The following is a 16,424-nucleotide window of genomic DNA, read 5'->3' as shown; positions in this document are numbered from 1 at the left end:
TAATATTGTGAAAATGTCAATGTTACCCAGGGCAATTTACACATTTAATGCAATCCCTATCAAAATACCATGGACTTTCTTCAGAGAGTTAGAACAAATTATTTTAAGATTTGTGTGGAAGCAGAAAAGACCCTGAATAGCCAGGAGAATTTTAAAAAAGAAAACCATATCTGGGGGCATCACAATGCCAGATTTCAGGTTGTACTACAAAGCTGTGGTCATCAAGACAGTGTGGTACTGGCACAAAAACAGACACATAGATCAATGGAACAGAATAGAGAACCCAGAAGTAGACCCTGAACTTTATGGTTTTTTCTTTAATCTTTTTACTGACTCTGTTGTTTTGCCTTTTCCAAAATGTCATATAGTTGGAATCATACAGTTAGGTAGCCTTTTCAATTGGCTTTTTTTTCAGTTAGTGATATGCATTTACATTTCCTCAAGGTCTTTCCATGGCTTGATCACTCATTTCTTTTTAGCACTGAATAATACTCCATTTCTGCATGTACTACAGTTTGTTTATCCATTAATCTACTAAAGAACTTCGCAGTATTTTCCAAGTTGGGGCAATTATATAATTGCCAGAAGACGGGATCCCCGGGTGGCGCAGTGGTTTGGCGCCTGCCTTTGGCCCGGGGCGTGATCCTGGAGACCCTGGATCGACTCCCACGTCGGGCTCCCGGTGCATGGAGCCTGCTTCTCCCTCTGCCTGTGTCTCTGCCTCTCTCTCTCTCTCTCTCTCTCTGTGTGACTATCATAAATAAATAAAAATTTATAAAAAAAATAATAATAATTGCCAGAAGAAATCTACTATAAAATCCATGTGTATATTGTTGTGGGGACATAAGTTTTCAGTTCACTTGTGTAAATATGAAGTAGATGATTGCGGGATTGTATGTTAAGAAATTGCCAGTGGCACCAGAGTGGCTCAGTGGCTGAGTGTCTGCCTTTGGCTTAAGTCATAATCCTGGGATCCTGGGATCGAATCCTGCATCAGGCTCCCTGCAGAGGGCCTGCTTCTCCCTCTGCCTATGTCTCTGCCTCTCTGTGTGTGTTTCTCATAAATCTATCTATCCATCTATGTATCTATCTTAAAAAAGAAAAAGAAATTGCCAAAGTATCTTCCAAAGTACCAGTAGCATTTTGCATTCATTTTGCATTCCCACCAGCAATGAAGGAGTGTTTGTTTGCTCCACATCCTTACCAGCACTTGGTGCTGTCATTGTTTTGGATTTTGGCCATTCTAATAGGTATGTAGTGGCATCTCATTATTCTTTTAATTTGTAATTCCCTAGTGACATGTGACATATAATGATGCTTACTTGCCATATATATCTTTAGTGAGGTATCTTTTCAGGTCTAATTTTTTGGCATTTATCCTGTTTGATGTTCTCTGAATTTCCTGGGTCTGTGGTTTGGTGTCTGATAATAATATGAGGAAAAGTTCAGCCATTATTGCTTCACCCATTGCTTCCATTCCTTTCTCTCTTTCTTTCCCTTCTAATATTCTTATGACATGTATCTTTTGCAGTTGTCCCATAGTTCTTGGATATTCTGCTTGTAGTTTTTTTCCATGTTTTTTTTCTCTTTTAAGGTTAGACAATTTCTGTTGTCATACCTTCAAGCTCAGTGATTCTTCCCCCAACCATGATCAGTCTTTTAATAAGCCCACCAAGGCATTTTTCATTTGTGTTATATTTTTTTAATCTCTAGCATTTTCATCTCTCAGAATTTCCATCTCTCTGTTTACATTATCCATCTGTTATTTCATGGTATCTACTTTTCCCATTAAAGCCCTTAACATACTAATTATAGTTGTTTTATATTCCTGTTTTGATAATTCCAACATTCATGCTATGTCTGACTCTTATTCTGATCCCGATTCAGTCTCTTCAAACTGTGGGTTTTTTTTTTTTTTACCTTTTAGTATTCCTTGTAACTTTTTGTTGAAATCTGGACATGATGTACTGGGTGAAAAGAACTCCAGTAAATAGGACTTTAGTGATGTGGTAGTTAAGTGTAGGGAAGCATTCTATAGTCCTGTGATTAGGCCTCAGTCTTTTAGTAACATATACCTCTGGACTGTGCACTTCACAAGTGTTTCTCAGTTTTTTCTTCCCTTCTTACTTGGGGTAGGGTGGCCTGAGGAGGCTATATTTGGACATTTTCCTTCTCCAGGTTAGTTAGGCTCTGGTAATATCCTAGCAGGTTAGGCTCTGGTAAAATGATTTCTTCTGAAGGTAGGCCTTGTTAAGAAGAAAAAAAATGTTCTGGTGTATTTCAAAACAGTTTCTTTTCCCCTCCCCATGATGGAAGTGCAATATTCATTGTAAGGCCTTAGTCGTGCTTTTAGAGATAAAACTCACAAAAGTATAGAGACCTCACTATGATTGGGTCCATCTGAACTCTTTAACAGACTTGTCTACACTGAGCCTCCAGCAATCAGCCAATCACAATTGAGGTTTTCTTATTTCTACCACTTCCCATGGAGCTTCCTGCTCATAGGTTTCTGGTCTGGTAAACTGTGATTCTCTGGATTCCCCTGCCTCTCCAGTTTCAGGGTCAGCAGTTTGCCCCATGACCTCACTGCCCATGACCTCACTGCTCACTTCAATATGAATTGAAGACAAGTTGTTGATTATTCAGTTTATTCAGCTTTTTAGTTGTTGGATGGAGTGGTAACTTCTAAATTCCTTACACACTAGACCAGAAACCAGAAGTCTCATGTCTTGATTTTGACATTTACCTTTCCTCTGTAGGACAGTAAAGATTACATTTTACAAACAACTGCCGGCAAAATTACTGTGTAGACAGTCATCAGTTCAAGACAATTAGTCCTATACTTTTTCATTACAGAGCTCTTATCATTTGCTCCCTTCCAAGTAAAAGTAACCAATATTAGCTGGAAATTTGGGGTGGTAAATATGAAACATGATGATGACTTCAGTATGCTGGAAGCATGTGTTCATATACAAAAATGGTTCTGTGTGCTTTAGTGTCCATCTCTTGCTGCCATGGCCTCCTCAAACATAATAGAACTCCAATAAAAATATACAAAAAAAGAGACTTATTGTACATATCAATTAAAAACTACCAAGTTTTCAGGACACCTGGATGACTCAGTGGTTGAGCATCTGCCTTTCTCAGGTCATGATCCCGGGGTCCTAGGATCGAGTCCCACATCAAGTTCCCCACAGGGAGCCTGCCTCTCCCTCTGTGTATGTCTCAGCCTCTCTGTCTCTGTATCTCTCATGAATAAATAAAATCTTTAATAAAAACTACCAAGTTTTAATGGTACTAAGGTGAACCACAAAGGGTATGGATAGATGGGCATTCGACATTATATTGATTGTTTAGCCTTAGTATCACAGGCAGAAGCTCTGAAGGAAGAAAACGACAGCCTCCGTTGGCAGCTCGATGCCTATCGGAATGAGGTAGAATTACTGAAGCAAGAACAAGGCAAAGCCCACAGAGAAGATGACCCAAACAAGGAACAGCAGCTGAAACTCCTGCAGCAAGCCCTGCAAGGAATGCAACAGGTAAAGGCCCTTTGGTTTTCTGAGCTTTTAGGAAGGCTAGCATCAGCTGCTTACCTGGAAACGGGTCCCCTACCAGAAAAGAGAATAGCAAACCTCTTATTCTTCTTGATATTCTGTTCTCTGGCATAGCTGAGGAAGGGATTATGAGTTATGAAATATTCTGACCACTACAGAGGTAGCAGTGGATCACCAATTTTCAAAGGATGAACATTCAGTGAAAAATACTTGATAGTAAAAAAAAAAAATACTTGATAGTAAAACTACACCAAACATAATCTAATCTTTTCTTTCTGCTTCAGGAGGTAATTTGGGATCTGGACCAGGCCTTGGGGACTTTATGAAGAAGCTCACTAACTTAGATTTGAAAAAAGTAGTATCTACTTGATCCAGTATCTACTATGATCCGGAGGCTGGACCATATAGCCTCTTAGAAGAAATGGCAGGAATCCTACCCTTGCTTTTTCAGTATCAGTGCTTTGGTCACATAATACCAATCTTCTTTTTATTTTCCTTTGTTTTTACAGCCATTTATGTGAATGAGTTTACCTGCACATTATCCCAAGTATAAAAAGTAAATAGGTGTATCCAACTGTAACTGCATTCAAATACAACAGTGTGTAATAGATGCTCAATGTCTAGATGTTTTATGTAACCATCACCACAGTGGGCCTACAATTTAGAAGATATCACCATCTGTTCTCATTATAATAAAGAAGTAGTATTTTTGAGTAAGGGTACTATCCCCCTCTGCCTTGCCAGACGACTAGCCAGTTTCCTTACAATTTAAATTGAGCAGTAATTTTTTGAGCAATATTTTTTTAATTCTATGCCTTGGAATTATCTAGGGCCAAGCTTATTGCCAGCTAGAAATCACAAATAATGAAAAAGGAGTCTCTTCTGGCACTAAGAGCCCCATGTTCCTATTACTTCTGCTACCACTGTCTTCCTGTGTGACAAGCAATATCACATTAATATTTCACCTTTCCTATTAGCAAAATGTGTGAAGTAATGCTTACCTTCCTTTTACTGTCACTATGGAATTTAATTAGAACATGCAAATTATATCTGAGATCTTTCCACAAAAAAAAAAAAAATACATCTCTTCAGCTAGACTTCAAAGAATTTTGACAACGTGCATTGTACCGTACTTCTTTTAGCTCTTCCAGTGGTCTTTTGCAAGCCTCTGAGAACCTAAACTTTGAAAACATTTTTCATTGTTTTTCCTTCTTACCTTGATTTTGAAACCATTCCACATAAGAATGGTTCTGCTACTGAAATATAATTTAAAGATGATGAACTTTTTTTTTCCATTTCATCACTTCAGAGACCTCTGAGAAAATTAGGTCTCTACATCCTAACAAATTAATTTTGCTCGTTTTGATTACTTTTTCTTGGAAAATAGTCTTGTAAAAAAGATAAAGTTTCTTCCATCTTATCCAAAAAGAAGTATAGTCTAATATAGTGATTAAGAGCATGGACTCTTAATGGTGGTATTGACCCAACCTGGGTTTAAATCCCAACTTTGCCACTTACTATCTGAATAGCCTTAGGTAAACCACTAAACCTCTGTAAGCCTCTGGATTATGTTTCACAGGGTTGTTTGAGGTTTATATGAGATCACACATATGAAACCCTATCCACAATGCATGACACATGTTAGATGTTAAATAAATAATATTTTTGTAATCATTAATGATGATGAATTCAGTTCCTTGCCTACTGATATGGAAACAAACATTTGTCAAGTGTTTTCCTCACAGAAATTGAACTTGGCTTGGAAAATGACTATTTGAAAGAATGCTTTACAACATCAAGTTCAATGCGGCAATCAAGATGTTGTCCACTTGGGATTAACACTACACCCTATCTTTTCCTCTCACTGGAATAGAAAAGTTATGTAATTAGATCAGTTAGTTTCTCAGATGCTCTCTAAAATATAAACAAATCCAAAGGAAGTTCCTAAGAGCTAAAATAACTTTAAGTGAAAGGTAACTTGATTTTCCCTTTGATATCTCTGAATGGAGAAATGATTGTGTGGGCTGGGAGAAAGGCAGCCCAACTGAGGCAGGCCAACCTACTATCTAACTTCAACCAGGGTATTTAAATGAAATATGGCTCCTGAAGACATGATTGTCTTTGGTATTTCTTGTAGCATCTACTCAAAGTCCAAGAGGAATACAAAAGAAAAGAAGCTGAACTTGAAAAAGTCAAAGATGACAAGTTGCAAGTGGAAAAAATGTTGGAAAATCTTAAAGAAAAGGTACATCAGTCCTCTGTGAACCCTTGCCCTTGCCTTTCCCCTACTCTTCTCAGTGACAGTACAAATGCCCTGGAAGTTCCTGCAGTAGGAATCAGCATGGAATGCTTGGCTGCATGGGAATTAAAAGCCCCCTCTCTGGGGTAATTCTTGAATCAAGGTCTCTGCCTTTAGATGTGAATCCTTGCCATATCTAAGGATTCTGGAGAGTACACTTTTCAATGAATAAGAAGTTAATCCCTCCCTAAAATTCCTCAGTCTTTCCCTCTTGGAGAATCCCAGAGTGTACATCTCATTCAGCTTCATCTTGCCAAGCAAATAGTGACATAGAAAACTCGGGTGACGCAGAGTACCTTTAATGAAACATTTCATTAAAGGAAGAAACACAAGTACAACTAGAACATTGGCATTTCTTTGTAGATACTCCATCTAGTGTAATAATGAGCAGTTGCAGGTAAAATAGCCAAAACCCAAAGGGGAGAAAACGTGTTGAAAGTAAATAAAGGGCACTTGACGGGATGAGCACTGGGTGTTATTCTGTATCTTGGCAAATTGAACACCAATAAAAAATAAATTTATTATTAAAAAAAGAAAGTAAATAAAAAGAATATTCTAACACTTGATAATTGCAGCATGAAAGGGCAAGATGGGACTCTCTAGCAATAAGAGCTGCCAGTAAGAACCTCTTGGGGAGTCTCCTAACATCTGGGTAGGTTAATGTGTCACAAGCATGAACCAGGTGCCCAGTCTACTTAAGGTGTGCAAAGTCTACTGATGGTGTCTCCCAACTGTACCTCCCTAATCGTTGGTACGCCTGAACATTCAACTAAAGTGAAGTTCTCAAAAGGAAGACCCATTGACTATAACTGCCTGATTTTCATTCTCAGAAGGAAGAGATTAGGAGCTCAGACCAAGAGCCAGAAATCAACAATGCTACCGTTCCACGAGAGCTCTTGCTCTTTATCTCTGGCACTCAGCTCAGGAAGATGCAATGCATACAGGCCCCGGGTATGTTTGCCAGCACAGTGACTTCCCCCAGAGTGCCATTAAGAACTGGCAGCCTTGGTGTAGTTGAAACAAATGATTGAATGTGTTTTCTTCTGGAGGCCATTTGCAATATGCTTTTAATTCTTCCACTTCATAAAACCAGCTCACTTTCCAGTTTTGTGGGTGCTATTAAAGAAACGAGCACAATCCCAGAGATATTCATTTATCAAGCATTTAATTGAAAAGTGCCAAAGCTGCTCTGTATAACAGGAATTTCCCTATATTTTCAGAGCTGCTAAAATGTCTCAGAACTGCTATGTAGCTGTTTCGCTTCTTGCATAAAATGGAGTGCATAAGCAGAAGACTATTGATAGACATGAAGTTATGCTTAGAATCATTCTTTAGGATTGATATCACAAATTAAAGGCATTTTTAGTGTAAGAGCATTTTTGGCACTTTAGTATAAGCTGCTTTCTGCTTTGTAAAGTATTTCATTTAAAGAAGCAAGAGGTCAAATGGCACGAAAGAAACTTACTGTATTGTGCCTAAGTCTGTTTTTCATCCTAAACCTGAATATACCACAAAGTGGCAGCTTAAGAGGATAAGCAAAGAGATCTAACTAATAATAAGGAAAATGTGATTCAGAATGTTTTTTTTTCCCTGTTACTGTAAGCAAAGCTTCTTTCAGAGAAAGTCATGACAGTTCATTATAAACTGAGCTTCTCTGGGAAGCTGATTTGTGACCAAATATTTCAACCTGACACAATTAGGTTAAGAAGCAAAGTACCATTACATTAGACTGCAAAAATAATTCCAGGTTGAAAAGAAGGCAGTAAGTTTTGGTGAAGAGGGATCTCTTTTGTTTTTGTTTGGGTTTCTTGACAGTAAACTGTAGTGTGAGTTATTGTCAGTGTTTTGCAATATAACAGTGTGAGTTCTGTCTAACTGCAGAAAGAGCTAGCTCTTTGAATCTGCCAATAAAATTCAAGGTGATACCTTCTTATTTTTTAAATGCCAGCTATAATAAAATTGAAGTCAGGTTTCAATAAGGCTACATTTCTATTCAAGATGGCTAAAACTTCTCAGGATGCCTTTACATCTTAAATCAACCCCAATCTGTTAAACTCTCACATGTAAGAAATAGCTTACTGGATCATTTAATGTTTTAAGGGGATTAGAAGGAGATGTACAACCCATGGCTTAGAAGTGAGCCAGTATTTTAAATCAAACTTGGCATGATGGTTACTGCCTAGATTGGATTCTAAAAGCCAAAGATTGAGGAGGTCATCAAGAAAGGCTTCCCTTCTGACTACAGCCAGGAAGCCTGTAAATCCACAGAACATGTCTTGCAGCATAGACCATTCATTTCATTCAGGGCAACATCCTGGAAGCTTTGAAAGCATCTTTAAAGAAAACAGAAGGACACCTGTCCATGCTGAGGTCTTGGGGCAGGGATGAAGTGACAAAACATTTGAATCAGCCATGACCTGCACCCCCACACACACCCCAGGAGCATTTCCCCAGCATTTTCTTTTCTATTAGCAGTAAGACTGGAAGCCATGATTCCTTTTATGCCTTCTTCCCAAGGTTCTTCCTTCACATTTATAATACAGAAAAGATGTTCTCAGTACCCAAACAGAGAAAGAAAGATCCACGAAAGGTCTGGAGGTATTTTCAGTTTGATTGTTGGTCATGAATTTCACCTGAGTACCTCTTATGAAACAGACCTGCTATGCTCAGAAAGAGAAAACTTTCAACAACAAAGAAGACCACTGAGTAATGATAATGAGATTTTGGTCATGGTCATTTCTTGATGTGAAGTCAGGAATATCCTAACTGATAATGTCCATATCAGAGAGAAGAAAGGGCTGATAGCCAACAAATGGAAACTCTAATTTTTAGTTCAAAAGCCAACAGTTGATTACCTGGGAGTAGATTAGCTACATTGTAGATTCCCCACTCAGAGATGGGCCCTGCCTTTAGCAGATTGTGGACCTAAAATTGAAAAGAACAGCCCTTTTGACAGCAGATGACCTGGCATGAAATCTAGGCTCTAGGGATCCCTGGGTGGCACAGCGGTTTGGCGCCTGCCTTTGGCCCAGGGCGCGATCCTGGAGACCCGGGATCGAATCCCACATCGGGCTCCCGGTGCATGGAGCCTGCTTCTCCCTCTGTCTGTGTCTCTGCCTCTCTCTCTCTCTCTCTCTCTCTCTCTCTCTCTCTGACTATCATAAATAAATAAAAATTTAAAAAAAAGAAATCTAGGCTCTACTACTTCCTAGAAATGTGATTTTAGGCAAGTTATCTAATATACCTGAGCCTCACTTTCCTCATTTGTACAATGGAGATAACACATGCCTAACAATGCCTACCATCTAGTAGGCAGTAAATATTGGGTCTGGTTCCCCAGATTACCTGTATAGAGCCAAGAATGATGAAGCAGGAAAATAAAACCTGGCAAAGATGAGTATCTCAATTTTTCTGTCTTTGGGAGCCATATAAAGAAGTTTTAGATGATCTGTGATGCTTTTGCATAAATTAATGCTATTTTCTCTCTGATTCAATCATCAAAATTATACAGTATTGCTTTGGGGGTACTACATTAAGAAGTTCCCTATTGCATAATTGAATCCAAGTCTTTTACCCAGTAAGATGAACTGATCCAGGAAGCATATTATTCCCACAGGAAACCTGTGCTTCTAGACTATGTACATCGAGCCAGGATAGTGACTACCCTCTTGAGAAGACCCTGAACAGCAGCCCTATCAAATCTGAACGTGAAGCACTACTTGTCGGTAAGGAACACATGCATACAACGTATTGACTATGGTGGAGGAGGGAAAGGGTTTTACCTAAGATGAATATACCCGCCAACCATTTATGAAGCATGACAATGCATGGACCCAGAGTCCTGAAGATGACAGGATAAGAATAAGTATAGACTTCATAGAAATGGTAACAGTAGCTCCCAGTCCTCCTCAAGCTCCTGACATTACTGCCACATCAAATGTGTGGGTGTAAGCACAAGGAGGGGTCTTCTGGAGAAACACATTGTACATTTTTAAAATATGGGAGGCTAGCTGAGCCCTCTTACTCCCACTCAAGGTTGCAGTGCAGATACTGTTTGGCAGAGAGCTTTCCCAGATGAGACTCTGGAGGAAATATGTGCCTCTCTAAAATTTTTTTCCAGGTTACTCAGATGATTCAGTAGGCTGTCTGTGGAGTGTTGGACACTAGTGGGCTCTGATGAGATAAATGCTAGAGTTGCTCTCGTTATATAAAACTTCACCCACAGAGGCAAGATAGAATAAATGGTTGAGGAGTCAGACAGACCCGATTTCCCATTTGACCCTACCATTTCCTTCCTGAACTTCAGTTCCTCCAACTGCAAAATGGGCAGAATATTACCTGTCTCAAAGGGCAGCTGAGAGTATTAAATATGATAATTCATCTGAATCCCTTAGCACAGTGTGCAGCCCATAGGAAGCCCTCAGTAAAACGAGAACCATTTCGCACTTACAGTATTCAGCACAAATGCTTGCTGACTTGATATTCCATTTGGAGAACAATGGCAGATTGAAGTCCTAAAAATATTCAGTCATTTCCAAGGGGCTGATACTGGGCCTCCACAGGCAATCCCAGTTGCCTTCTAGGAAGCTGAATCCCACACAGCCGCACACCGATCCCAGAAGTTCTCCACACTGATTGGCTTCTGCATATTTTGAAGATTTATCTCCTTTCTTTGGTAATGGATATTGTAGTCAGATTTAACACTTTGATATGTTAATAAAGATACACAAGGGGATCTGCCATTGAGTCTCAAGAAAAGTGACAATTTATTTCTGTTTTACAACTCAAAGTTCTTTAACAAATTGGCATGGCAACAGGGAGACCTGTCGGAGAAGAGCTAGGGGAAGGAAGGAAGCCTCTGTAAATGGATAGTTCTAGAAACAAAGAATCTTAAACTAAGTGTTTCTTGTTTTGTTTTTTAAAGAATGTAATCTTGGGCTGACAGAAAGGAAAATCTATTTTTTAAATTGGTTCTTTGGGTATGAACCCACGGAAACTGCTTAGTGTTTTGAAACCTATGGAGTTATTTCTTAGCATTTGACAGACAACCTGTCTTGGCCATAAGCACCTAGAATTCCTTTGGACATGAACTGTCTTTTTTAGAATTTAAGTTTCTCAGCTTGAGTCAGTGTATAGCAATTCAATTTACCTCATCATTTAAGAATCACATAGTATTATAAGTTATAGCATCCGTTTGGGACAGATTTTGAACTCTACCATCAGTTCCTCCTGGATCCCAAGCCTACTTCCTTGCCCTCTGATATTTGGAGAAGTTTCACAAAGAACTGACTTGAACTTCAAGCTGCAACTCAAATTTGTGATATTCCTTATCAGTCACTTGAAGGAATACACAGGTTGTAGTCTATAAACCAAATCAAATTTAGCTTTTATTTCCTGGCAGTTCTCGGCAAACTCAATTCTGGGTATATTTAATGCACTTAAGATCATATGAAAGAAGAGGAATTCAAAAAATTTAAAGAAAGAAATAGTAGGCCTTTGAACAATTTATATTCTACCTGTTTCCATAGAAAGTAGTTTTAGAACAATTAATCTGATGTCCAGAACAATCAAGGCAGTATGTAGAGCTGCCAATCACCCCATAGTTACACTGAGTAAAAATTGTGCACATCCCCAGAGACTGTAAACTTCTATTTTTAAAAAATGCGTTACTTGAAGAGATTTAGAGCTCTAAGCACAAACAAAATGCTAGTGACCACTTGAGTGAATGAAATGTTTGGCTTTTCTCTACAGAGCTACTCACAGAATAAAACAAATATAATCAGCAGATTCTCTTGTGAGAGGCATGAAGTGAATTAGGCAAAGAACCTGATTTGTACTTGTACCACAACAGCAAGACAGTATTAATGCATAAGAGGCTCAAGTCCAATTTAAAGACTGCAGAAGACTTCCAAAAAAGCCAGCACAATCTAAATTCATTATAAAATTATAAATTCATTGTGAAATGTAGAACTCAAATGGTCTTTAGCCATCATGAATGATGGAAGTGACTCCTCTAATCCCAGCTTTTCTACATGTGATATAGTGTAGTAAGAGGCAATATATGCAGTGGGTTGTTGTACAGATTAAATGAGCAAAAATATATGTAAACTTAGAATAGTGTCCAGTATGTAGTATGTGGTACTTGTGAGTTAGCTCTCATTTCAAAGAATATAATGCTCCAGTGTAACCTCCATGGTATTGTTACTATAGGGATTATTTCCACATTTCTTCATGTCCACCCATTTGGAGCAAGCATTGAATACATCTGTTCCTACTTGCACCGTCTAGATAATAAGGTATGTGGGGTCCTGAAATGGGCATGCAAGGGGACATAGGGTAATTTCTTCAAGCATAAGTAAGTCATTAGTAATCTCCCTAACAAAATTTCCCTCACCTATTCTCACTGTGATGCAGTACAGAGCTTCTGTCTTGCAAGTAGGGTGACTGTCTGCTTCTGTTTGCCTGGGACTGAGGGGTTTCCTAGAACTCCAATGCCAGAACCAAGAAGTCGTGGGCAAACCTGAATGAGTTGGCCAATCTCCTTCCAAGATACATCTTAGAAGAATTTTCCTCCTTTCTTTTAATTTATGTTTAAACTGAAAATGACCTATTATCTCTCACTGGTCAAACTTTTGCGATGGTCCTTTAGCCATTAGCAAATGTTAATGTTCAGAACCGGAAGTCTTATTCCAGCCATCACTGTCACCATTGCCATTACCTGTGTTGAAATGATCAAGGCAGGGGCAAAAACAAAACAGAGGAAACAGTAAGTCTGTGACACAGACTCAAGTACTGCTCCCAGCTGATCTCATGGGACACTTCCTTCCCGGGATGCTGTTATATGGGGGACCTCACAAAGCATCGGGAGCAAGGGTAAGTATTCCCTCAAAAGTCAAGGATGCCTCATAGAATCAGAAGGGGACCCTTGACACCTCAGAATAAATAAACTCAGGTTAGATTTTTTTTTTTCAGAAGCTGCATTCAGTCAAACATGCTCGTGGATCGTATTCACTATTTCACAGGACCCTGGGGCTCTTGGGATGTGCCACTGGAATGCAGATTCCTGACAGTTGGAGGTCCAAAATGTTAAGCCATTTAAGCATATGTCCTCTTAACAGAGGCACTTGCCTACATGGGCATCCAGCTGTGGTGATGCACCTTCCTCGTGGCATTTGTTTTAGTTCAAGCTGGTACACACCCCTCATTTAGGTCTGGGAAGTTGGGAAGTGGTACCATTCTGCAACTAAAGAGCCCATTTGGTAGCAAAGGGAGGGATCAAATGTGAGCACCAGGACCAAGTGGTAGGTTGAAGTGGTGTGAAATTGAACTATGTGTCAATAAAAATGGTCTGGTCCTTTTTAAAAAAATTGTAAAAATAATGCATACATTTTATGTTTAAAATGTAAGCAACGTAGAAAGGCAGTGAAGGGAAAGTGAAAGTGACCCAGCCCCACCCTTCCAGGATCACCACTGTTACCAGGTTGGCATATCTTCTTTCAGACCATTTCCCATATGTGTGCTGCACCTATATTGTACATATACATCTATAAACATTATATATTTATGGTCTTTGGAATGGAGATTCAGCTCTATATGATACTCTGCAAAGTGCATATTTCACTTAACTGGCTAAAGTCCACTACTAGCACTGGAAGAAAGCATGACCTCACTCCTACTCTCAGCCCATTTTCTCCTGAGCCGCTTCCTGCCAGAGTAGTAACAGGGCCTCCCAAAGAGAGCTTGCAGTGATGCCAATATAATTAGGAAGTCCCTCCCTCCAGTTTCAGGAATATTCAATGTGGCGGCAACTCAGGGTTTCTCTTAGGAACCCTGTTGCTCTTCAGTGCCCAGGTTCACAGAAAAGTTGCTACTCATGTCAAGATGACCACCTGAAACAAGTCCTAATAGGGTCCACAGATTTTTGTTTTATATTGGTGTGTGTGTATGTGTGAAGTAGGGAGAAGAAGACAATGCACAGAAGTAGGAATATAGAGCATTCCTTATTTCTGTCATTTTTCCTTTATAAAGCAATGTGTGTGTGAAGAATTCTGCCCTGCCTTCCTCCCTCCCAAAAGGCTTTTCAGCTTCAGTAGGCCTGCACACAGCATCACCAGCACTGATCAGCTGTAATTCAGCTGGCTACAAACCCAAGCCTCTCCACGCAACTGACACCAGCTCTTCTCATTAGAAAGCTTGGTGGCGGGATCCCTGGGTGGCGCAGCGGTTTAGCGCCTGCCTTTGGCCCAGGGCGCGATCCTGGAGACCCGGGATCGAATCCCACGTCAGGCTCCCGGTGTATGGAGCCTGCTTCTCCCTCTGCCTATGTCTCTGCCTCTCTCGCTCTCTCTGTGTGTGACTATCATAAATAAATAAAAATTTAAAAAAAAAAAAAAAAAAAAAAAAAAAAAAGAAAGCTTGGTGGCAATCAATCCCCAAAACATCATGCTAAGTAAAAGAAACTAGTCACAAAAGGCTATATATATTATTATATATTATGATTGCACATATATAAAACTTCCAGGAAATTCAAAACCACAGTGTGAAGATCCAAGTCAGGGATTGGGAGTGACAGTTGACTGCAAAGGAGCATGAAGGAGCTTTCTGTGGGTGATGGAATGTTCTAAAACTAAATTGTGGTGAGAGTTGCCCAATTGTACAAGTGTGCCAAACTTCATTAAGCTCTAAACATAAACTAGGTGAATTTGTTGTATGTAAATTATTACCTAAATACAGCAGTTTTGAAATCCAGACAAGGGAAGCCCAGGGGATTCTGTCTGGAGTTAGAACTGCTTTTGAGTGGAGCTCTCTGTCTGGCCCACAGATCTGCACCAGCGATGTGGAGTGTCTCATGGGCAGACTGCAGCACACCTTCAGGCAGGAAATGACCGGGGTCGGAGCCAGTCTGGAGAAGAGGTGGAAATTCTGTGGATTTGAGGGCTTGAAACTGACCTGAATTTTGTGGCCTCATAGCCTGAGCTCCTGCAGATAAATGTGTGGTGAACATGCTGAGAAAGTGATTTGTATTCTCAATGGTTTTCAAGTGCTTTAAATTTGTCAGGCCATTCCTGGACTATCTTTTGAGTTAAAATAAGGATCCTAGAACAGCACCTTGAGCTACAGGCCCTAAAAAGAAATGGACTCAGACCCTCAAGCGCTGTAATTTGCTCCTGTTCTGTCAGTGGCTTATGTCTTTTATTAGTGGTATTTGAAAAAGGCCTGAGGCTAAAGAGTATTTGGGGTGTTTTCAGTGTCTGTACTACTGTCGTAGAGTTTGGTATTTTTTTAAACACTGTTAATTGAAATGTTTTGATGATTTGTATGTGATTTGTGTTTCAAAACTTCGCTTCACATTAATGTTGCTACTGGTGAAAGGAATGAGAGGAGCACTAGGTACTCCATAACTGACATGGTGTTTCCAATCCCCAGTAAGACAGTGAGTAACACAGCATCTTCTAGAAGGTGCCTGACCAGGCTCACTTTTTAAAAGACAAAGCATGTTTTGTGGCTTTTTGCAAAATTACTGTGAACCAAAAGTTGACAAATGTTCCAAAGTTATTTTCTCTAATTTATCAGATAAAAAAAAAATCTAGATGTATTCACAGAAAGCAAGTGTCCAGTACGACTGGCCTGTGTATGTGCTATCAGAATCACCTTGTAAATAGTCTGCTTTTAAAGGAGGGCATGTTTAGTTTTCTATTAATTAAAACACATGTGTGCACATGTGCACATATACACACACATTAGCAGAAGGGATTCATTTTAATATGCCTTCCCTCTGGCCTTCTTACAAAGTCTGTTGGTCCCTTTTCTTCTGTCAGCGTGTTGAATTGCAAACTGTGTACGGCTGTAAATACTTTGTTTACTTCAAGCTGAATGTTTGCAAACAGTTGATATGAGTATTAGTAGAAAACTCCTGGTAATTAATGAGCCCGGGTGTGCGAGGCTTCCTGCAAATAGCTCCACCTGGAGTGCTGACGACCTGGGACACCTCCAGTCCTGTGGCACCCACCAGCAGATTGCAATGGCAGAGTGTACATGGACAGTCAGGAAGTCCTGCTTGATGGAAACGAAAGGGAAAGGATGAGGATGTGGGGCTAATATCACGAGGCACAGATGATCTTTTCTTCTGTGGTGTTGCTGGTTCTTATAATAATATAAGCATGCCCTCCCATGAGTCTTGATTCAAAATAAAAGAATGTACTAAGTAAGCAAAGCCAATGAAGAGTATTTCAGAAAAATACTTTGTAAATGAGATGTCAGTAGTGTTCAAAGTTGTATTTTTAAAAGATAAATATTCCTTTTTTATACCTCAGTTTGGTGTTCTGTTTTGAATTACTTGCTCTCTAATCCTTTAGTGAATCATCTTCATTTCTTCTTTGGAGTACCAGGATGTTGAAAGAAGATGCTAAACCTTCACCTTGACAACTAAAAATAGGTCCCCACACCAGCTTAGTCATGCTGAAACCTGGCTTCCCCCTGAAGCACCCAGCTGTGGCACAAGCAGGGAGCTAGGGTTATTTTTACTCTAGCCTCCTCACTGAAGCATCGCTGTTATCAATGTTACAGAAGGC

At 39.6% G+C, this 16,424-nt stretch overlaps 1 protein-coding gene across 12 annotated transcripts in view; it reads left to right on the top strand.

Moving 5' to 3' along the window:
• The window catches only part of ENOX2 (ecto-NOX disulfide-thiol exchanger 2), a 282,694-nt gene extending 266,529 nt beyond the window's left edge, over window positions 1–16,165 (top strand). For 10 of the 12 annotated variants that reach the window (XM_025431174.3, XM_049107620.1, XM_025431173.3 and 7 more), the window contains 5 exons: window positions 3,358–3,539; window positions 5,692–5,799; window positions 9,470–9,578; window positions 12,064–12,149; window positions 14,675–16,165. In XM_025431174.3, the coding sequence (XP_025286959.3) occupies window positions 3,358–3,539; window positions 5,692–5,799; window positions 9,470–9,578; window positions 12,064–12,149; window positions 14,675–14,806 (617 nt within the window). In that variant the 3' untranslated portion in view covers window positions 14,807–16,165. Of the gene's footprint in view, window positions 1–3,357; window positions 3,540–5,691; window positions 5,800–9,469; window positions 9,579–12,063; window positions 12,150–12,267; window positions 12,727–14,674 lie in introns of all 12 variants that reach the window. The other 2 variants (XR_003129470.3, XM_025431169.3) reach the window with 2 other exon arrangements.
• Window positions 16,166–16,424: the final 259 nt, after the last annotated feature.

Source organism: Canis lupus, chromosome X, assembly GCF_003254725.2.
Source record: "Canis lupus dingo isolate Sandy chromosome X, ASM325472v2, whole genome shotgun sequence".
Taxonomy (NCBI): Eukaryota; Metazoa; Chordata; class Mammalia; order Carnivora; family Canidae; genus Canis; species Canis lupus.
Note: the sequence above shows the minus strand (reverse complement) of the source record. Positions and strands in the feature narration are given on the sequence as shown.